Consider the following 23,517-nt stretch of genomic DNA (forward strand, 5'->3'; position numbering starts at 1 on the left):
ACACACACACACACACACACACACACACACACACACTAATTTTTCCTTAACTAAATCCCATTGATGCTAACTCACATTAAACTTAACAACATATTTGCATAATTGTAAGCCCAACTTCACCCACCCACCTATTTAAAAAAATTACACATGTAATAAACCTGTATCAATCAAAACAAAACAAACATTTTTTTTATTTTTAAATGAGGAATAGCCAAAATGTCAAAAAAAAATATTTTTGCTCTTGTGCTTTTGACATCTTGTGACAAGTTTAACTGTATACCATCAAAATTAATATATTTTCAATGATTCTATTTCCAATATTAGCTTGTGATATTAACATTTAAAATTGTGAATGAAAAAAAGGGCCACATAAATGCATTGCTTTAATACAGTGGTTATAAAGATGTCAGGCAAATGCATACCTGAAAACAAGAGAATATGCAGACTCTGAAGACAGAAATAATATCTTTGCTTTGACATCAATAGGGAAAAGCAAACTAATTGACAGATAATTTGTTAAATAATTTGTTGAATAAAACAACATTACTGAACATGAAACTGAACTTGTAAAAATTCCAGAGTGGTGGACAGATGAAAATGTGCTAGTTAGTCTGTCATCAATATACACCCTATCATTTCAAATATATTTAATTCATCTAATGCCAAGTTTAGTAGTATTTATATAAGCTATGCCATGTTTAAATAAATATAGACTATTTTTTGCTATAAATTCTTTTTCTTTTTTTTTATTAGGCTATAAATAGGTTTCTGCAGGCTATAGCACACTTTAAAATTATTTCACACGCCTAATAATAGACTTATGATAATAATGATAATGATGATGGTGATGGTTATTATTATTGTTGTTGTTGTTGTTGTTGTTGTTGTTATTATTATAACAATATTATAGTATTATATTATTATTAATCACCCATTCTTTAAAGGGAAGTGCAGTTTTGAAAAAATATGCAGAGAAACACAAGCAGCACGGAAGTTTAATAAAGAATAAACAAATGCACAAATAAAATAAAAACGGCACCAAGAAAAAACGCATTTACAGTCATTCATTTTTCTTACATATAGAGCTGATGGGTTTCTGGGCTGCCACGTAGCCTATATAGAGGATGTCCCCCGAGTTTTGGGAGAAACCCTGCATTAAACACTCACTTTCCGAGTTTCCGAGTGCATTAATCAGTGGAGGGGTGAAACGTGTGCACCGTGAGTCCATACTTAATCTCGTCTAGATGTAGCGTAAAATATCACAGGTCTCAGGTTAAGACAGCTCTCAGAATTGGAAATCCTCAAACTGACACATTGTGAAGAAGCAGGACCCGTCTCTCTCTCTCTCTCTCTCCGCTCGCGCCACATAAGAAAAAAAAAAGACATCGATTTTATTAAATGTGGAACAGCTAAACAGTTGTTTCGCTTATTTCCTCAGGTTGTAGATGAGTGGGGAAAGTTGTAGGCAGTTTTGGAGAAACACTTCCTCCTCCTCTTCTTCCTCCTCCTCCTCCTCCTCTTTCTGCACCTACTGCAGCCAAGTCAACTCTCACACTATACTCCCCTGTTTTCTTTGTCAAGTGCACTAACTCGGAGAAATATGACACAGATCAATGTATCGGAAAGTGACGTGTTTTTTTTTTTAGGTCGACTTCCTTGTTTGTTTGTTTTTTTTAGGTGTGAACAAAAATACAGTTTAGCTGCGCAAAAATCCAGCTTTTTTCCCCCTGCCGGTGTCCGCAACGTCTCGCTGTAAGTGTGTGTGTGTGTGTGTATGTGTGTGTGTGTGTGTGTGTGAGAGAGAGAGAGAGAGAGAGAGAGAGAAATAAACTCGGCTTTTTTCTCTGCATGTTACTTAATCTGTGTGGTAAGGAAGAGAATAAAATTTCTGGCCATGCACTACAGACTGTGCGGTTTGTTATCATGACTGATTTGAGGACAGATTACGTGACTGGCATAAATAGCAATTATGGAATATAGAGTCGTTGATTTGTGAAGCGATTTTTGCTCCAAAACTATTTCTGAATTCATTTGATTCCCACAGACTCCCGAGAATTTTTCCATACACAGTACCCTTCGGGTGTTATTCTGAAGTAAAATGAGAATGCATATGAAAATAAATATACATAAAACATTCTGGCTTATTAAGAGCTGGGACGTTTGAAGTGTTAGGCTATTTATTAAACTGTAATAAATGATCATTCAATAACAATATTCAGTATTTGCATTACATTTCATGAATTTTGTTCTGTCAAGCAATAGCAATATTATAACCTATAATTATGCATTTTAGGACACTGGTTTTGTATAGCTGTCTACAAGGACCCCCCCCACACACATAGACACACACACTAGTGTGTGTACTAGGAGGTCTGACTATCTATCTGTATAACCAGCGTTATTATTTTTTTTAAAACACTAGCTGTTTTCAAATTGTATTGGGTTGCATCATTTTTCATAGACAATTATAAATGATTTAAACAGTCATTCAAAAATGAGCTAGAATTGAATGAGCACGTGAGTTTATTGTGTATACTGTCTCTATTTATAGCAGCTTTGAAACTTTAACATCAGCTTGCATGTAATTGCAGTCTAATAATTCATGTGTTTAGGTTGAATAACTCTGATGTGTGTAGCCTATACATGTTATTGTGTGCTGCTGTTAGCAAAGAGAGGCGAGCTTGATTCCTCTGCCGGAACAGAAAGTGTGGTTGTGGAGTGGTGGTTGCTGAGGTCTGGATCAATGCCATCATTGTGCTCGTGCAATCCTTCTGCCAACAGTGTGTACATAGCACTTATTCTGTATTATTACAGTAGACCATATAGACTAGCATATTCACAATGGTATTAAACATGAAGAAAAATTGTTATAACAAATGACAAATGGAAATAGTAATGGAGTGACTTCAAGATGTAAAAGTGTTATTATTATTATTATTATTATTATTATTATTAATGTTGTTGTTGTTGTTTTTATTGATGCTGTTGTTTTTGTTGTTGTTGTTGTCTTTCTTCTTGTTTTTTTCATGTGCTCATGTCATAACAAAATTTAAACAAATTCCTAAAAGCTTACTAGTCTGTCATAACAAAAATGAATCTCTATAACGTTATTAAAAATAAACGGGATTTATAATGTCGGAAATCCGCAGCGTTCATACGCAAACACAGCGCGAGCGCGGGCGGTGAGGCGGAAGTGAGCGGCGCAGGGCGAGGAGCGCTCGCGCGGAGGGCCAACAGCGCCTCAGCCAATCAGAGACGAGAACGCCGATTCCAAGAGCTGCGAGCAGCGGCGACGACAGACAGACAGAGAAAGTAAAGGCGCAGACGTGCCCAATTCCAAAAACTCTGCCTCTTCTGGACCGCGTTCAACTCAACCACTACAAACCTATCCAAAAGTCTGACTCGCAGAGGAAGGAAGATTAGAAAAAAAAAAACCCTGAGGTGTTCGCTGACTTGATTTTACCGCCTGTCTGCCAAGAATTTTCTTCCGGTGTGCATTTTTTTGAGAGTACTGCAGCGTGAAAAGAAAAGAAAAAGAAAAGAAAAGAAAAAAAACAATCTAAAAAATAGGCTTTTTTATTTTTATTTAAATCTGAGACATGTGAAGGTACCGGCTTGAGTTTCACACCGCCTCCTGGACACCCGTTTAAATCCATGCAATACAGTGCAATGGTACGTTATCATGGAATATATAATATCTTGCAATCATTTTGTGAATACTTTTTGAAGTTAATGTAAACATGTAATCCTTTGCCTCCTGGACACAGTAGTCCGTAGCCTAATGTAGTCCCATGTTTCGAGTGAACTGGATTTGAGCACTGCTGGAGAATAGGAGGTGTATATGTTGGATTGTTTATGTTGTGCGTTGGCAGCCTTCCTATGTGGGTCATATCGTCGTGTGTCAGAAGTCTGTGGCAGGGTTTGCGCCTAAAGAGATCAGTCAACTCTTGGCATGTCTCCTGCTTTTAGCTAACTCGCCCCCTTGTAGCTCTGCACTTTTGGCACATTGCACAGCCAGAGAGAGAGAGAGAATACTCGGGCAAGTCGTGTTTTAGCCAAGTGGCTGAATTTTACAACACCGCTGCTTTCGACTAGCCAAGAAGTTCACGTTTGTCTCGCGTGGTTGAAGTGCACTTATTTACTTTGTTGCTTTGTGACAAACTTTTGAACTTTTTTTAAACGCTTTTGAAATCTCAATCGGTGTAAAATTTGAAATTCTTAAGCGACTCAACATGCACACGTAAAGACTGTGGGCTGTTTGACCTTGAGTGAAACATTGCGCCGGGGCTAAAAGCGCGAGCGCGGTTAGGAGACATTGCGTCCGTGTGCGTGTTTGCGGCGTGACCGCGGACGCTGTGCGCTACTGGACGGATAGGGGGTGGAGTGCGGACGGCTTTGTAGACTTTGACACGAGGTTACGATGTGACGTGATGTGAATAAAGACCAGTGTCGCAAAAGTGTTGCGAGCTCAGGTCAGGCTCGTGCGGTTAACCGGGACACAGAAACACACATCCAGCTCCTAAACGTTTTTATTTCCCTCGCCAAAGGCTGTCCTGACGACCAGTCTAAAGTAATTCACTTACTAATAACCATGTGATCTGCAATCCGTGCTGGGATTCCTTCACTCTGTTGTGTCACCGTAATTATATAGCTTCACGCGCAGAAAATAGTACTCTCATTATGGTTCAGCGTCCTATAAGCTATAGAAAGACATTATGCGCTATAGAACCACCCATACTTAAAAACCCCGGGAAGAAAAAACATGTAACCACACAAATAACCGGTTCTGTAGGAAGTACAAACAGGCCTTAATGCCTCGATTCACTTCTGCGACGGTTGACATGGTAGAACATTTTTGTCGGGCCTGATAGTTTATCCCACCGTGACTTGAACACTGCATGGAAAACACCACATGCTGATATGTTCTTGTAACAACCTAAAGTTGGAATAAAAGAAGAAAAAAATATCAAGGTTGCACTGAATATGTGCAACCTTCTGAATATGTGCAACCTATGATGACATACTCTACAGTGTGTGTGTGTGTGTGTGTGTGTGTGTGTGTGTGTGTGTGTGTATATATATATATATATATATATATATATATATATATATATATATATATATATATATGTGATAGATTGTTTTTAAGCTGATAATATCTGCACACTGACATATAGTTATGCAGTGATTAAAAAAAAAGAAAAGAAAAGCTATGATTACTTAAAACTCATATTGCATTGCATTCATGTACATAGGTTTGAAGGTATAAAATAGCATATTACTGATGAATAAGCATTATGGTATAAATGTGTAACATGAAGTGGGGAGAATGCTCGGGATCATGTGTACACACTGTGGTCTGAGAGGAAGACCTGAAGGTGGGCTGTGTGGTATAGGAACGCGTTTGCTGGAAGAGGAGGAGTATTGACTTTGTAATGAAATGAAAGAAAGAAATAATTGGTGAGACTGATTTGTCAGGATCCAGCAGACTAGAGGGTGTTACCGTTCGCTGTAATATCAAGTTTGAAAACGGGGATCAGAAATTTGGCGCCTTCTAGGTTTCGACCTGCACTTGTGACATTCTTTAAGATTTCCCCTTTAAAGCAGCATCAGAGAGAGAGAGAGAGAGAGAGGGAGAGAGAGAGAGAGAGACAGTAGGGTTTTTCCCCCTACTCTCCACTTCACTCCGGTTGGAGCTCGGTCTCTGCGGATGCGTGCAGTGTTCCTGAAGGCTGTCTGCTTCAGCCTTTTTGTGCTTCTGAGCTCTCGTGGGAATCTTTAAATGCTCGAGCTGGGATCTGCGAAGTTCGCCGCCGGTCTCTGATGAAGCTTTTCTCTCGCTTTTGAATGAGGACAAGTTCCACTCAGCCGTGCACGCTGCAGCACGGGCTCGGAAGAATGACGCGATAGCCTAATAAGCGGACTTTTGGTGACCGATCGATCTTATCTGCACTGACGGTGGAGGTCATGATGTATTCGCCGATTTGTCTAACGCAGGTAGAGCATTACGGCGCGCTTATTGATCACTCTTTTGAATATTTATAGAGTTTTAATTGGTGGAATGCAACCTACTAGTTCAGTATGACGCTTGTAGCCTACGTTTGAATAAAATACTTTGTATTAAAGTGTACAGGATAAAGCGTGGAGATGTAACCCACTGCATCTACTGCGCATTAATGACACCATCATTTCAGTGTTGATCTTTTATGCACTTTTCTGTGAATCAGGACATTACACTTAAAAAGTTATTGGTGTGTGTGTGTGTGTGTGTGTGTGTGTGTTTGGTAAGAGTGTAGCGAACCTGAAGATGTCAGATTGGATTAGATTATTTTAAAAGAGCGCATTAACGTTGGGCATTTACATCGTGCGCAAAGTTGAGCCGTAAATCACACGTCCGCTGGCGCACATATATGGGCTATAGGTTTGCATGAGATTTGTGGTGTAAAGCACGCGAACAGTCAGAAACCGAGCTCAAAGCGATCATTCTGAGAAGTGAATAAAGCGCTCGAGCTTTGACTCGGTGCTTTTTGACGCCTCTGTGTTTTCTCTTATTCATACAGTGTGCACTTGGCCAGGAGCGCGCAGAGTTTAAACGGAGAGCCACTAGCCGAGTGAATTAAGATGAAAACAGCGATAAGGCCGATTGAGCGGTTGGACCGAGTCCTCCTGCTTTGGCTGACACAATTTTACTGTTTATATTTTGCTTGGCACCACCGTGTGATTGACTGAGATATGGTTTAGTACAAATGAGGGCTGAACCTGGCGCAAAGACGAACTTCACACTCAGCCGACACATGGATTAGCCTTATGTAGTCTTCTGTAGTCTTGGACTTTACATTATAATGGACCTTGCATAATAATAATGCAAAAACGTGAACTATAACCAGCTGTAGAGTTTTTTTTCTTCATTTTTAATACATGCATGTTTAACTATAAGTATAATGTATAACTACATTAATTTATTACTACCATGAAAGAGTTACAAGGAGAAAGTCCTTTAACCATGAGCCAATTAAAGTCATTATCCTTATAATAATGATATAATGATATGATATAGTGGATTTTTATATCATATAATTATATCTGGAATTATGCAATTTCCAGAGTTATCATTAAGTAAAGTATTTTTATGGAAAAAATGAAATGAAATTAAAAAGGATCATATGGAGTAAATATTTACACTGTGGATTTGAGGTCTTGGTAAAATTTAGTTTTAAAACTTTGTCTTAAAGTCATATTACTTTAGACAGATTGTTATTATTATGTATTATTATAAAAAAAATCAGAATGAATTATAATTAGTTATTACATTTATGAACTGTACGGTGTACAACTATTTTTCTGTTAGTGTAAAATCCATAAGACATTATTTTTCTTTTGCGTACATCAAATGCTCTTGCACGTCATAACAAAGACATTTTGAATAATTTAAAAGCATTTGATATGCAGAGATATAATATTGGGATAAGGAAATTGTCAGGCCAAAGTAATTTGTGTACTACAGTAAGCTGCATCTAGCTCAGTACTGATATATACTGTAACATAAACGGATTATAATTGATTGTAATATGCTTAAAACTAATTGCAATGCAGTGTACAAAATAATTCAAACTTTGTAACTATGACCTTATAGCTTTAAAAAGAAATAAATCATAAAGATAAATTAACACACCAGTTCCCAATTATTAAGTGTGCTGAAATTCCCCATGTGTAACAGCAGTAGACTACGGTGTTTATAATACTTAGTTGTGCAGTTTTGTTGCTGAGTTGTGTAGTTTCTGTGCGGTGGTTAAATTTTGATGTGGTGTGTGTGAGGGATACAGTGTAAGGGGGAGAGATAGGGGAGTGCAGTACTGGTTACGGTTTCCCAAAGAGCAGTAAGCTGCCTGCATAAATAGAGAATAATCTGTGGTTTAACTCTTCCAGCACCCATTCAGCTTTTAGTGGAGTTTAAGAACAAGAAAAGAAATGCTTGTTTTTTTGCCAGAAAAAAAAAGGTCTGTTTCCCTTTGCTGAGATTTTTGAGATTCCCACACTTTGTAATTCCACATCTTAAAGAAACAATTGAACATCTCATCTAGCATCTAATATTATTTAATTCAGTAAACATGAAAATGTAACAGCGTATTATCATTCAGGTTTGAAAATGTTTTGTAAATTTATTAGAGGTAAGATAGATCATTATGTTATTGATGCTTTTATTGATTTTTGGTAAAAATGTGAAACACTGCCCATATGTTACTAAATGGCCTTTAAAATTGGCAGCTGATTTGGCGGAAGCGCATTGCACAGTACAACTAACATGTTGCGGTAGAGAAAGCCGAATAGGCCTGTAGCGTGTAAGACGCTTGTGAATTGAGCCTGTAGGTGTTACTGCTTACTTGGCAGCAGACTTTTTCTTTAATGGCACTCTTACAGAGCTTTGGAGCAGAAAGAATGTAATGGTTGAGCCAAAATGCCATTTTCATTGTCCATCTTGGTTTGATTTTAAGAGGGGCTGGGAATAATTGCTGCTCATTTCGCCTAACAACTTAAGTGACCCCCCTGAACCACAAAACGTCCCAACAGCAAAGCAGACCTATTGCTGGAAATGTAAAACTTGCCCTAAAATTAATTCCCTTTTTCAGAGCCTTACTGTGTTTGCATATGTGCTTTTTTGCATTTAGCATAGCAAATGTTTATTTTTTTCATTAATATCAAAGGTTAGTAGATTCTGCCTGAACCACTTTCTTTGCAGGCTTTGTTAGAGAGGGTAGTGTGGGCCTGTAAGGCCATGAGGCAGTACTGCTGCAGGAATGCAGGACTGTTTGATAAGAGAGCTGTACGTGTGAGGGACACATGCCCTGATGCGCTAGCACATACAGCTCCGATAGTGGAGAGAGAGAGAGAGAGAGAGAGAGAGAGAGTGGGAGAGGGGGAGAGAGGCAGGGGAAAGCGTGAGTGCTGCTCATCTAACTGTCTGCTGTATGTTGGCACGGCTTGAGCCTATGTGGTAAACAGTGGTATCCTCGTCCTGTGTGCCTGCAACACCTGCAGCTCCATACAGGCCAGCGTCGCTGTATTCAGCAGAAATGGTAGATGAACCCTTCTTTCATTGCGGTGTGAGATTATTTTTTTTTAAAATCATTTTAATTTTTCCAAAATAGAATGGCTTCTATAATTTGTAAAACACAATGTATAAGAGATTGATCAAAGTGTATGTAATGTGTCTTGTATTTGTAGTTGTTCAGTGTGTAATTGTTTTAAGGGCTTTTGTGGTTTTGTGGTCTTTAACGGCCGTCAAGTGACTAATTGAATCTTCTATTTGTGTGCTTTCTAAATAGTCCGTTTTGTTTGTTTTGTGTTCTGAGAGGTAAGATTTTTTTTTCATTTTTTTTTTTGTGGCCAAAATGAACTCTTGGCTGCTTGATCAGGAATCCTATGCCAAAAAGGTCACGTCTACTCCTGTTCACTGACTTCCTTGTATTTTTCCCTCGTTCTCTTTTTTTCTCTTTTGCTCTTCTCCCAGGACGAGTTCCATCCGTTTATCGAGGCACTCCTTCCTCATGTGCGCTCCATCGCCTACACTTGGTTCAACTTGCAGGCCCGCAAGCGCAAGTACTTCAAGAAGCACGAGAAGCGCATGTCCAAGGACGAGGAGCGCGCCGTGAAGGACGAGCTGCTGAGCGAGAAACCCGAGATCAAGCAGAAGTGGGCATCGCGCCTGCTGGCCAAGCTGCGCAAGGACATCCGGCAGGAGTACCGCGAGGACTTTGTGCTCAGTGTGACAGGCAAGAAGCACCCATGCTGTGTGCTTTCCAACCCCGACCAGAAGGGAAAAATCAGACGCATCGACTGTCTCCGCCAGGCGGATAAAGTTTGGCGCCTGGACCTGGTGATGGTGATCCTGTTCAAAGGCATCCCGCTGGAGAGCACGGACGGAGAGCGCTTAGTCAAATCGCCCCACTGCACCAACCAGGCACTCTGTGTCCAGCCGCACCACATCACCGTGTCAGTGAAGGAGCTCGACCTCTTCCTGGCCTACTATGTCCAAGATCAAGGTAAGTGTACTGAATGGATGGAGAATGGATGGTGGGAGGGAGATGTTACTGCCAGTGTTTCAGGCTGAGCGCTTTGTCTCAGAGTTACTGAGGCCTGAGAAACTCGTGCCTGTTAAACTTATCTTCAGTAACAATTTATTGCGATTCTACTCAACATTAAATCATCCAAAGAAACAGTAATATTTTGATTATTTATATTCTGTTGTTTCTATGCATTACATTTTCCGGTATTCTATCCATTAAACCTGCCAGTTTTTTTCCCTGATTATAATGTAATATCAAAACATGAAATGTAAGAAGCTTAAGAACTTTGTATGAAACTTGTCTTAGCTACTTACTTTTAAGGCTACACCGTTACGTCAAGTTTAATGGCAAGGCCCTAGAATAAGCAGCTAGTTAGTAGAATATATGTACTGTTATACTTTTTAAAATGCTTTTTATTTTCACATCTTTTTCCCTGATTTTTGAAAAATTCTTTTGACTAATTTTAAAGATAAAAATAAGAGGAAATTAGAAAGTTAATTAATATGATACTCTAAAAAGACCGTAGAGTGCCTAAATCACCTACAAAAGGCTTTTCATGTTCCACATAAAATCTTCCACATATATACATATAGAGAACTGTAAATATTGAAAAATAAGAAGAGTTTAGTGAGTAGACACATAAATACTATATAAATCTAAAATAGTAGATGGAAAGGATATAATAAAATAAAAAATTCCACCTAGCTGCTAAGGAAAGTACATTGTTTTTTTCTTAATGGTGTACTTTATTTTTAATACATTTCTTACATAGTACTTCTTAAAAATGTCATATGCCTACTCTAGAACTATAAACCTGATTTAACTCGCCTGAAAAGTCTTCATCTCTCCCTGTCAAAACTCCGCAAGTGAAATAAAACTTGCCGTAATCCAATCATTTAAAGTCTTTCCTTATTATATTAGATGCCAAAATAATGTTTATGTTTTATTGTAGAATACATGTGAGCCTGCATGTGTTTGAATGGTTGTGCAAGGAGGAGGTGGGTTATCGCCAGGCTTAGCGCCTCCATTTTGTACGAGTGAAGTGCCAGGCTAAGCAGAAGGCATAGCGGAGGGACAATAATGGTTGCCACTGGCACCAGGGTTGGCATCACCCTCTCTTTTGTGCATTTGTAGGACGACGTGCATTCAACCGTTGACACTCAACCGTGGCCTAAATCCCTTATATTGGTTTGAACCGAGCGCTACAAGCTAGCATCTTTTGTGCCATTAAGAAAAAAAAAAAAACCAGTTTAACACTATTGTGTTTAAATGAGAATTTTGAATTGCACAGTTTTAAGAGCATTACAGAATTAAAATTCTGTAAATAATCAGAAAGTGTGGTTTGAATGTATTGGTAATTTCTGACATAGACGTAAGCCAAAATGTGACTTTTTTTTAAGGGTAAAAAAACCCTTTTTATTAAGATTTTGTCCAGATATATTTTTGCTACTTTTATATTTTTGTAATGTGATAGTAAGAGACTATAAAGTAAAAGTGGTGAATGAATAACGGTCACTGTTTCGGGGTTTAATACATTACAGGAGCATGTTTTGCCCCCCTGTGCCCATCTCTACATAATGCCCGCACATTGTAGCAGCATATCCAGGGCGGCCATTTTGTTTGTGTTGTGCTCGGAGAGTGGCATGGAGAGTGCCAGTGATGGAGGAATGGCGGTTGGCATCAAATCCTCTTTGTCTGCTTGCGTGCCTTTGATTCGTTTGCTGGCATCTGCAATGCAGTGGGCATGGAGGAAAGTTTTTGACACTGGCAGAATGGCAACCGTTCGTGATTTCTTTTTGTAACACATTTTAAATTCACAATTATGACAAAAATGTTAACTGTGTCTCTAACAAAATGTGATCTTTGTGTTGGTAAATCATTTTTTTTTAGCACAGCAGCTGTGGATTTTGTTTTTTGTCATATTGTGTGAAACCAGACTGAGTCACTAAATGGCAAGGGGTCTACCACATAACACAAACTTGTTACCACAACTAGTTTAGCCTGGCATTTTGTGCCACTGTTATGCCCGGGTGTTGTTGCTAGTCAGTACACAGCGGTAGTTTTAACATTAGCATGAGCCACATGGCGCAGGAGGAAACACTGGGCACTCTGCCCTCGGTTTTTGTGAATCACACTAAGCTAGCTGGACTGTGTTGCAGTACCATGGTGAATGGACAGTTTAGTTTAGGGGTAGGGAGAATAGCAGGAAGGACTGGTACGCTAGGCGGCATGCATCATGCCACGTCCAGCCTCTGTGCCTCACTGAGCCCAGTGTAGCCATTGTGGCAGTCTCAGTACCCAGCGCGGGTGCTGATCAGTCCCCTTCCTTCAGAAAATTACTACCCTATCACAGTCAGCCTTGAAACATTCGGAAAAAAAATCTAGGCGTTGCAACATTTTTCACTTTAGATCTGAAGAAAAAAAAAAAAAACAAGATTTAAAGAAGGTGAAATGGAGTCTGCTTGTAAGTTTCATGGTTTTGGCTCAGGTCCATTCTTACAGATGTACAATTTATTCATCCCAAAAACATTTTTTTCAGCTTACCGAAGACCTGCATATCGCTATTAAAGAATGTGATCATCTTTCACAATTTTTTTTTGACAAGCTGTTCCTTTACTTGTCCTACAAGTCAAGTCAGGACGTGTGAAGTAAGGAACATTTCACACCGCTTTCATTTCATAACTCATAACATCACTGCATGGAAAAAGGGAAGTGAACTAATATTCAGCTTTCAGTTACTGATCGCATTACAAGAAATACACTAATATGGCTCTTTTCATTTTGTTGTTCATATTGTAAGGTATGAAAAAGGATGATGACAAAAAAAAAATTCAAAATACACAATAGGATCAGGGAGTTTATATTAAAACAAACATATTATATTAGATAATTGTATAAAATGTGATATGTGTTTTGTGATATTTAATCTCTTTATTTTGTGTGTCATTTATTTCATATCATTTTTTCTTAACTGCTTGCTTTTTTTAATTGGATAAACAGTTACTTCATACGAATTAACTGCTGATTTTGACTTTTCATAAATACTTGCAAGTTCCTAGCACTGTATTTGTTACAGATATCTGGCCAGTTTCATTTGTAGCTTGAATACATGATGGTATGAAATTCATAAAATGAGCCGTCATAAAGATGTGTTTCATAAACTGGGATCGATATATGACTGTACTTATATTTTGATGGCCATCATCCATTTTTAAAAAAAAAAAAAGCAGTCATTTGGGATATGTTTTTCTTTTAGGGCTATCAGTTTTGGAAGCATACAACCCTAGGCTTTTTTCTGTGCTGTCAAGGCTACTTAATATCTATTTACTCCTTTTACATTTCTGTAATTTATAAATAATCAGGCATGAACACATTACCCCATTTACTCTAATTTCAATATAACAGGTTTCATATTTTTCTTTGAAGATGCAAGCATTGTAGTCTGTGCACTTTGAAGGAGGTGGATTGTTTATTATTTGTTGTAGATGCCTGTTTTACGAGTGTGCAACTTAGCTTTTGGCCTGTGTGTCAGGACCTCGGCTAAAAGATGCGGTGGGTGTCCTGTGAAGTTAAATTGAGCACAACGGATCTGTGAAAACACAGAGGTGGCCGGGGCATGCGGGGGCCAACTGGGGGTTTAAAGAGGATTGTGTGGAGGGATGGAGGGTGCACCAAGAGCCCCCACACCTCCCGTGACCTCTACGTGTGTGGGTCAGCGGAGAAATGGTCACCACATCGGCTAGAGCCAGCCGTTTGTAACACTCCCTCCGTACACCTTGTGCGTGTGATAATGTTGATGTTGAGCATGTATTTAGCTGTTTGAGGGAAGTGTTACAGCTGGCCTAGTTTTCCAGTTAACTGAGTTTGTGATGGAGTCAGGTCTAGCCACACTGACCTCCAGGTCACCACCCCTGCCAGTGACTAAGTACTTCATCCTCCTTTTCTCCCTACAACTCTCTCTCTCTCTCTCTCTCTCTCTCTCTCTCTCTCTCTCTTTCTCTCTCTCTCACTCATTTCCACTTGTAGCAGTAGTTTACCTGGAGCGGTTCCAGACCTATAATGCCAATTGTACACCACACTCAAAATCTGGTCCAAAGGGACAGCTGCCCAGATCCTCACACAGTTACACACAGTTACACACACACACTCTTTCTCTCTCTTTCTCTCTCTCTCTCTCTCTCTCTCTCTCTCTCACACACACACACACACACACACTCCGAGCCACAGAGGCAGAAACGGATTGGACTTTGGAGCACTGACAGCAGCTTGTGTCGAAAACCGTTGCGAGCGCACACGCGTAAGGGACGCCGTCGCTCCACGGCATTTGTTTTTGTTTAGCTATTTATTTGTTTGTTAGCTAATTGTTTCCAGTGAGCCATTGTGGCTGTGGTGGTTGTAAGGCTATCCATTTTGGAGAGAGAAACAGAGAAAGCGTGTGGTCGATCCATTTGTAGGCCTGCAGCTACTGACTTGGTCCTAAAACCAATACAGATGGTTCCCTGCTTCTCTCCCACTCTGTGTGTCCCACAGTTTGGAGCAAGAATGCACGACTTGGTTTCAGTTGTGGAAATGAAAGGCAATAGCTTCTGTTTGATGTTTTAGTACACTGGTGTACCGCCACATTAAACATAAAGGGAGAAAGGGAGGGGGAATTTGCTGCTACAACGTCAGTCCAAATGGTAATCTCAGCAGCCCGCAGGTCTTGTGTGTGCGTATTTTTTTGTGTTCTTGTTGAGGTTCCACGATTAAAAAAAAAACACACAAAAAAAACGTTTCAGCAAAAACATACATTTCTTCCTTTGCTCTAGATTTGCCCAAGACTCACTTTCAGAAAGGGATTGCTTTGCTATCGAAAGAGGGCTTTGCTATAGACCTGAGCTTTGTTCGTTTTTTTTTTGTTTGTTTTTTTTTTTGCTAGTGCTTGTCTGAGCACGAGAGAAAAAATGCTATAGCAACACAATACGCCTTAACTTTTTCTCAAGGGCAAAAAAGAAAGCCAGCCAATGCCTGAGTGTATTGACAGTTCACTCATTTAGTCATTTCTTGCCCATTTTGCTAATTTTAGACATGAAACAAAAAAAGAGCTGGAAGTCTAAGATACAGGCAAGTTTGGATATGTTAGTACAGCAAGCGTAGTATTGCAAACTTGGCAAACATGCATTTTTTGAAGGGTTCAGTTTGAAATGTGAAATCTGTTGCATACAAAATCTCAGTTCGATCGCTCTCTTGATCCTACCTCTGATCCTGCACCATCCCAGTCTGGAATGAGTGCTACTGAGACACTGAAGGTCATTTGGGGAAGATTTGTGTTTGTGCTGAGCAGGCAGTAAGGCCTTTGCCTCAAACAGGGCTGGAAAGCTGATTAGTATTCTGCACGGCCTGCGGTGACTACCTCACGTAAAGCCATAACCTATCGAACACATTCCCTTAGTCTAATCCATTTAGAGCTCCCTCCAGCTCTCTGGCCTTCTTTATTGATTTCCCTCCCCTCCATGTAAGTCCCTCTTTTCTCTTCTCCCTCCCTTGCTCTCTGCTTCGCTGTTGCTTCAATTCAGTGGTATACTGTTACTCCTCATACTGCCGTAGAGAACTGTTCATTCCTTTGCTTCTCTTGCCTGTCTTGTTTTTTAGCTCTTTCCTTGATTTCTGTAGCTTTTTTTTTTCAAGTGTGTCTGCTTTCATTGTATGTCTTGTGTGGATTTCCTGCATGCCTTTTGCCTATAGTACACTTTAACCTTAACCCTAGTTCTTGGTACTTGTCTTTTGCTTTCTGTTCTTTGTCTCTGTTTTCACTCAGCACCCCTCCCCATGGTCAGTATACAGAGCTGGATGTTGTAAGCAGGTCTCATGATGGTATGTGTGTGTGTGTGTTCTATCATTTTGCAGTTGTGTTGTACTTCAGCTTTAAGCTCTCTATAACCCCAGTTCTCTTTCACTCAAACACTCTCTATGGCAACACCAGCATTTACGTATACATGCCATTTTATTACTTGGGCGTATGTACAAGTGCTGTTAAGAGACAGAAATTTATTTTGGAATGATTCATCAATCTAGCTTCAAGTACTTAATCACTGTTGACCCTCAGTCTATTCCAGAATTAGCCAGAATGGGAAAATATGTCTGAAAATGTGCTTGCATTTCAGGGGTCACATAGAAGCATCTCCACTTTGCCTCTTCAGTTTTTTTTTCCAAGAGCTTATCTTGTATTTTCAGCATTCGCTTTCCAGGAGTCCCACGTCATCAGTGCAGAACCCGCAACGCTCTGCTGCTCTCCAGGGCCCTGTTGAGCAAAGAGCATCACCAGCACCCCTCTCTATTTCCCTTGCCTCCCACGCCTCCCTCAGAGGAAGACTGATGGGTTCATCGTCCTTTTCTATAGCTCACTGTACGGGGTGTCTGGGTCTTGTCCCACCAGCACCACCGCCACATTTACTGTCTCCAGCTGCCTTGACATGAATTTCCTCTCTATCCTCTATCAACCAGACATCCTTATCATGCAGTTATGATCCCGGCCACAGAGACAGAAGAGTGCAGGGAGTGAGAGGAGATGAGATATCAGAACAGGGGTTCCCAGAAACTATAAAGTCTTTGGAGTTTCAGAAACCAAAAAGCTGACCGAGAGTGAAAGTGAGATATATCAAATGCAGGTAAACTCAGACAGAGAGACAGAGAGACAGAGAGAAAAGGTCTGAATTCCTCCATTGTGGGATGACTGGTGTCTTGCACGTCTCCACGCCAACAGGCATTCTTCACGAGGGGGACAGCGTATGAATGGCTGCCAGAGAGGGCCAGAGACAATCGAGGAGGTTGCTAAGGGAGACAGTGACTTCTCCCCCCTCTGCCCACAGCAAAAGTCTTTTCATGGCAGACAGGCCTCAGAGTGATGGCTGCCTCCTCTTTTGTCTGGTCTGGTACAGTACCTCCCACTGCTGAGACAGACGGCTCAGAGTTAAACGCACAGATGAAGGGAGGGCAGCCGAGACTGGGATGGCCCAAAGTCTGTCTGAAGGGGGGCAATTAATGCGAAGCTGTAAAACGAGTTATAGGTGACTTAGAGACAGGCACTTTATGTGGTGACCATTTGTTTAGAACATGGCCAGGGATGCCCAATGCTTTTTTAAACCCTTAGGAGAACTGTGTTGTTAGCACATTGGGTATGTTCCCAAGGATATAAAAGCATCATCATGTATCATCTTGTACAGTAATGAAGGTATAGCAGATCTAACAATGCCTTATTTCTGTGAACCTTAGAGAACTTGGTAGTATATGTAAAATGTAATGCAATGGTCACCATCCCTGTTCCTGGAGATCTGCCTTCCTGAAGACTTTAGCTCCAACCATAATCGTGGCCACCTGACCATCTAATCATTGCCTTAAGAAGTTCTTGATCAGCTAAAGCAGGTTTGTTAGATTTTGGCTGGAGATGAAACCTGCAGGAAAATAGATCTCAAGGAAGAGGGTTGTTGACCACTGGTGTAATGGATCTTCTTCCAGAATGACTTCCAAGAGGATATAGGAAACAATCATATTTCACTCAAGAACTCGGTTGCATTGGTCATTATGAAAATACGTTAGAACTTCAGAAGTGATTCCTCATTTGGGTTGCAGCCCACTAGCTATATAAACTATACTATACAAAAATATATAAATTCAGGATATAGATTTTTAATGTATGAATTCATCCCTAATGAGCAAGCCAGAGGCGATGGTGACAAGGAAAAACTCCCTGAGATGTTATGGGAAGAAACCATGAGAAGAACCAGACTCAAAATGGAACCAATCCTCATCTGGGTGGCACCGGACATTGCAATTATAAATAAATTCCTTCTACAAATGTGCTAATACTACATGGTCAAATAGTGCAGTTGTGTAACCAGAAAAATTCATTACAGTTTTTACATGAAGTCTGTTTTGTTGAACATCTGCACTGTTCACTGATGGAAACTTGAGTGCAAAACTGTTTGTGGCAATTGTAGTCCTAGCTATCATAGCATAAATGTTCATACGAATTGATGTCCAAATCCATCTTTATGGTTTATAAATGGTACCTTCGTCAGTAATCTCAATGCTCTTTAGGCTGCACTGTGTGAGGCCATCCTCAGCAGCAGCATGTGACTTCCAATTGATGAGAAGTGGGACATCAGGATGGATCAGGCAGGTCCGGAGAGCAGAAGGGGTCAGGATCTCTGGCATCTCAGGAGTATCATGTGTAGCTCGACAGAAAGAGAGAGAGAGAGAGAGAGAGAGAGAGAGAGACAGATTATTAGGTATGTTATTACCCCATAATGGTTAAGGACAATGTACATTGCGTGAGTGCAAGCAGGGACTCCGGACTAGCTATAACAACATAACTACAGTAAAAGGGAGAGGCAGAAGGTAACACAGACATGAGGGCGCCCTGACACATAAGGCAGCCAGCCACTCCACCATTAATACACCTGGGTGAATGTGTGAAAGTGGGGGGGGGGGGGGGGGGGGCGACAGCATCCAAACATCCCAGTTCACCACAACACTCTATGCCTGTGAGCCCTCTATATCTTCTCCTTTACCTAAGAAAAAAAAAATATTCACAAAAAGCTTGACTAAACAAATATGTCTTCAGCATGGACTTAAACACTGAGACTGTGTCTGAGTCCCGAACACTAATTGGAATGCTATTCCATAACTGTACTGTGAGGCTTGGTAAGAGAAAGCTCTTTCCCCTGCTGTAGCCTTCACTATTTGAGCTACCAACAAATAGCCTGCACCTTTTGATCGAAATAGGCGTGGCGGATCATAACAAACCAAAAGTTCACTAAGGTACTGTCACTCGAGACCATTCAGTGCTTTATAGGTCAATAGTAGTATTTTATAATCAATGCAAAATGTTACTGGGAGCCAATGCAGTGTGGATGTGATAGGGGTGATGTGGTCATACTTTCTGGTTCTAGTAAGGACAATGCAGCTGCATTCCGGACTAACTGAGGCTTGTTTAAGCGCCTACTGGAACATCCAGACAGTAAGGCAATAATCCAGCCTAGAGGTGACGAAAGCATTAACAAATTTTTCTGCATCTTGTAGTGACATTATATTTCTGAGATGAAAGAAGGCTATCCTAGTAATATTATCTCCATGAGCGTCAAATGAAAGACTGGAGTCAATAATCACACCAAGGTCTTTTATGGTTGCACATGCCGTAACAGAAAGGCCATCCAGAGTTACACTGTAGAAAAGCGTACTTCTAGCTGCATGTGGTCCTAGTACAAGTACTTCTGTCCTATCAGAATTAAGTAAAAGGAAGTTAATAAGCATCCAGTGTCTGATGTCCTTTACATGTTCCTCAACTTTATTAAGCTGTTGTCTGTCATCTAGTTTTGCTGAAACATGCAGCTGTGTGTCTTCAGCATAACAGTGGAAGCTAATTCCATGTTTACAAATAATTCGACCCAGAGGTAGCATATAAAATAAAATGTAGTGGGCCTAAAACAGAACCTTGGGGAACACCAAACTTTAGCTCAGTATGCATAGAGAAGTCACGGTTTACATCTACGAACTGATAACGATCAGTCAAATAAGACCTGAGCCAGGAGAGAGCTGTTCCCTTAATGCCAACAACATTTCCTAGTCTACCAGGTGAATAGTATGATCAGTTGTATCAAAAGCTGCATTAAGGTGAAGCAACACAAGCAATGAGACACAACCCTGATCAGAGGCCAGTAGTAGGTCATTTACCACTTTAACCAGCGCTGTCTCTGTGCTATGATGAGGCCTACATCCTGACTGATACATTTCATGAATGTTATTCCTATGTAGGTTCGAGCATAGCTGCTCAGACAGCTATGCTTGTACCATAGCTACAACCTTTTCTAAGATCTTGGAGATAAAGGGGAGATTTGATAATGGCCTATAGCTTGACAATTTACAGGGGTCGAGGTCAGGTTTTTTAATCAGGGGTTTAATAACTGCTAGTTTAAATGACTTAGGTACATAGCCAGTGCTAAGGGAAGAACTGATTATTTTTAGAAGGGGTTTGATTACTTCTGGAATAATCTGTTAGAAGAAACAAGTACGTAAGGGATCTAGTATACAAGTTGATGATTGTGATGAAGAAATTAATGAAATTAGTTTGGTCTTTCCAAGGGGAGTAAAACATTCAAATTGTTGATCTGATATCACTATATTTAACTGAATTTAAATAGTTAATTTTGCTACAGTATTAAATAAGAATCTAGGATTATTTCTGTTATCTTCAATTAGATAGATAGATCAGATAGACTGATCTAGAGATTTTCTACAGTTCAGGAGGCTCTCCTTCCATGCTGTTTGAAACACTACCAACTTGGTTTGACGCCATTTATGTTCTAATTTTCGAGTGGTCTGTTTTAAGGTGTGTGTGTGATCGTTATACAAGGGTTCTAGTTTTTTCTCTCTAATTATTTTTCTTTTAAGTGGAGCTACCTTATCTAGCTTGTAGCGGAACCTTGACTCTAAGCATTCAGTTGCCTGATCAAGTTCTTTGGGATCAGATGGTGAACCAAATCATAGCTGATATCTCTTGGAAGTTAATGATAAAACTCTGCTCAGTAGCTGATGTGAATGTATGTTTGACGTTGTAGCGTGGCAAGGTGCATATATTATGATCAATACGCAATTTAAATGAGACGAGATAATGATCTGAGATAGCTTCAGATTGCAGAAACGGATTATGTTAGTATAAGGTCAAGACCATTATGAGTGGGTCCTATTACATTCTGATTGACCCTTACTGAATCTAGAACGGACCCAACTGCTGTTCTCAGAGGGTCTTCTGGGCTATCAAAATAAATAACAAAGTCGCCAACAATTAATGCTTTGTCTAGAGACACAACCAGGTTCGGGATAAAATCTGCAAATTCACCAAGGAATTCAGAATATGGACCTGGGGGCCTGTAAATAATAATTAGCGGAATTGACTCGGTAGACTTTTTTTGTGGCTACATATGTTATACTAGTATGAAGAACTTCAAAGGAGTTGAAGTTATGACTAGGTTCTTGTGCGATGCCTAGATTATCATTATAAATGAGTGCGACTCCTCGTCCTCTGCCAGTTAGACGGGGCTGATGTATATAACTGTGTCCATGAGGACTGGCTTCATTTAATGCTATGTATTCATTTTGTTTAATCCATATTTCTGTTAAACACATTATATTAAACTCCCGATCAGTAATGGTTTCATTAACAATAAGTGCTTTAGATGTAAGAGATCTGATATTTAACAGTCCTAGCTTCAGATCAAAGGTGCTGGCTGTGCATTCAGTATGATCTAATTTTATGTTAATTAGGTTACTAAAACAAACTTTCCGAAAATTTCTACATTTTTGTTTAGCTTGGGGAACAGACACAGTGCACCTAGCACTGTCTGCTCCCTGGCCTTGGCTCTGGATTGTCAATGATTAACTAGGCCTGTTCTGAGACTCTGTGATAAGAAATGAAGAAATGAGAGCAGCACCTTCCAGAGTGGGATGGATACCGTCCCGCCCTAACAGGCCAGCCTTGCCCTCAAAACTACTCCATTTATCTGTAAAGCCCACATTGTTTTCGGAGCAGCACCTGGACATCCAGCAGTTCATCGACCATAACATGCTCTAAGCTACATCACCATGCCACATTGGGATGGGGCCAGAGCATACTCCTACATCAGATATCACCTTTGCTAATTTATACACCTCTACAATGTTACTCTTAGTAACCTCTGACTGATGAAGGCGTATATCATTAGCTCCTGCATGAAAAACTATCTTTGAAAACCTGCGCTTGCCTAAGACCCTAAGATTACCTGCTATGTCCGGAGCCCTGGCTCCTGGTATACATCTAACTGCTGCTGGAACCCCTAAATGTCTAGCTATTTTCATGTGCCTTAAGATAGAGTCTCCTATAACCAGAGCTCTTTCAGGTATCTCAGCACGTGCTTCACTGAGGAGAGCAAACCTGTTGGACACTTGAAGCGGTGAAGAGTGGTGCTCCCATAGGTGAGCCTTAGTGTTAGCTTTGGCTTTACGATTATGCCGCTGAGTCGTCACCCATTCGCTCTAGAATTATTATCTCCCCCTGAGGCATCCAGACATTCCGCTACAGAAACTACACTGCTCTCACTCTCACTAACCCTCTCTAGAGTTTGGATGCGCACCTCTAATGCTGCAATCTTCTCCGTCAGAGTGTTAACTAGTATACACTTAGCACAAATAAAGCTATTACTAACGACGGAGGAAGAATGACTAAACATCCTTCGCTCAACTCACGGAACAAGCTGAACGTTTGCGATATTAAGTGTTTACTGTATCTTAGTCGAAGATTCATTGATATTATAATAATATTTATTTATTTATTTATAGACGGATCCGACGTGGATGGACTCTGCTTGCTGTCTTTAGTCAAAGAAACAAAAAAGTTATTCGAAAAAATTAAAATACGGCAGAAGGGAAAGTGAAACTACAATAAATGGGAGCACAAAATTATTAATGAAAAAGAAAGGAACAGTATAATTTAAACACTGACACAAGCAAGAAGCTCCCATGTATCCCATGTTCATTTAACCCACTATAGTACCTTCTCTCTATCTAGGCCACAGTTTTAATTAGCGTGTTCTTAGCGGTAACTTAGTGTTAGTGTTCATTTGAGCACCTTGTGGGCTGATGACTGGAACGGGTGCTCCTGACCTTGCCGCTCTATGCTTTATTCTTCTTCAGAAATCTATACCTATAATTCTGGTGATAGTGCAGGGCTGAAGGTTCCGAGCAGTTGGTGTGTTAAACACAGAGCGGTGAGGAATGAGCGCTCGATTGGCTGTGATTAAAGCCAGCTCTCTGGTAACAGTGCTCTGTAACGGAGCTGCTAATGAAAGCTGGCCTTGGCGGCTGCACAAGGCCCTTGTTACGAGTGCCCACGTTGAAAGGATATACATGTTGTTTCCAGATTACTGGAATTCTTCTCAAATTGGCCTGCCTTTCTGCTTGGCATAGGAATCTAACTTCTATTCCCTACACCCCCCCCCCCCCACGTCCTCCCCCGTCCTCCCTCTATGTGCCTCTCTGTCTTTTACAGAGCATAAACCTGCCTGTATGCTTAACCACACGCACACAAATATACACTCACTTGCCTTGCGCTCAGACCCTGAAGCCTGCATTTAGACAAAATCATGCATGCACTCTGGGTAACCACAGCATCTGTCTGTAGTGTGAGTGTATTTTTGAGTGTGCATATTTAAATTCATGTCCCTTAATCCATGGAAGATTGTAATTAGGATGGTTACATGTGCGCAGACCCTAAACCTGCAATTAGATTATGCGTCTCTCCCAAAATAATAACCTAACAACATGGAATAATTAAAGTAGCATTTATAGGGAAAGTGGTGTTACCGCTACGTGAATGCTGGTCAGATGATTAAAGCCTGTCGTTCTTTTTGTGTCCACATTAGCGAGGCAGTGTAATCAGAAT

At 40.3% G+C, this 23,517-nt stretch overlaps 1 protein-coding gene across 6 annotated transcripts in view; it reads left to right on the forward strand.

Moving 5' to 3' along the window:
• Positions 1-23,517, forward strand: part of LOC128609960 (nuclear factor 1 B-type) — a 105,527-nt gene that overhangs the window by 9,683 nt on the left and 72,327 nt on the right. The window contains exons 1-2 of one of the 6 annotated variants that reach the window (XM_053628914.1): positions 3,181-3,672; positions 9,509-10,040. In XM_053628914.1, the coding sequence (XP_053484889.1) occupies positions 3,655-3,672; positions 9,509-10,040 (550 nt within the window). In that variant the 5' untranslated portion in view covers positions 3,181-3,654. Of the gene's footprint in view, positions 1-3,180; positions 3,673-5,175; positions 5,998-9,508; positions 10,041-23,517 lie in introns of those variants that run through there. The other 5 variants (XM_053628918.1, XM_053628912.1, XM_053628915.1 and 2 more) reach the window with 5 other exon arrangements.

Source organism: Ictalurus furcatus, chromosome 7 (genome assembly GCF_023375685.1).
Source record: "Ictalurus furcatus strain D&B chromosome 7, Billie_1.0, whole genome shotgun sequence".
NCBI lineage: Eukaryota > Metazoa > Chordata > Actinopteri > Siluriformes > Ictaluridae > Ictalurus > Ictalurus furcatus.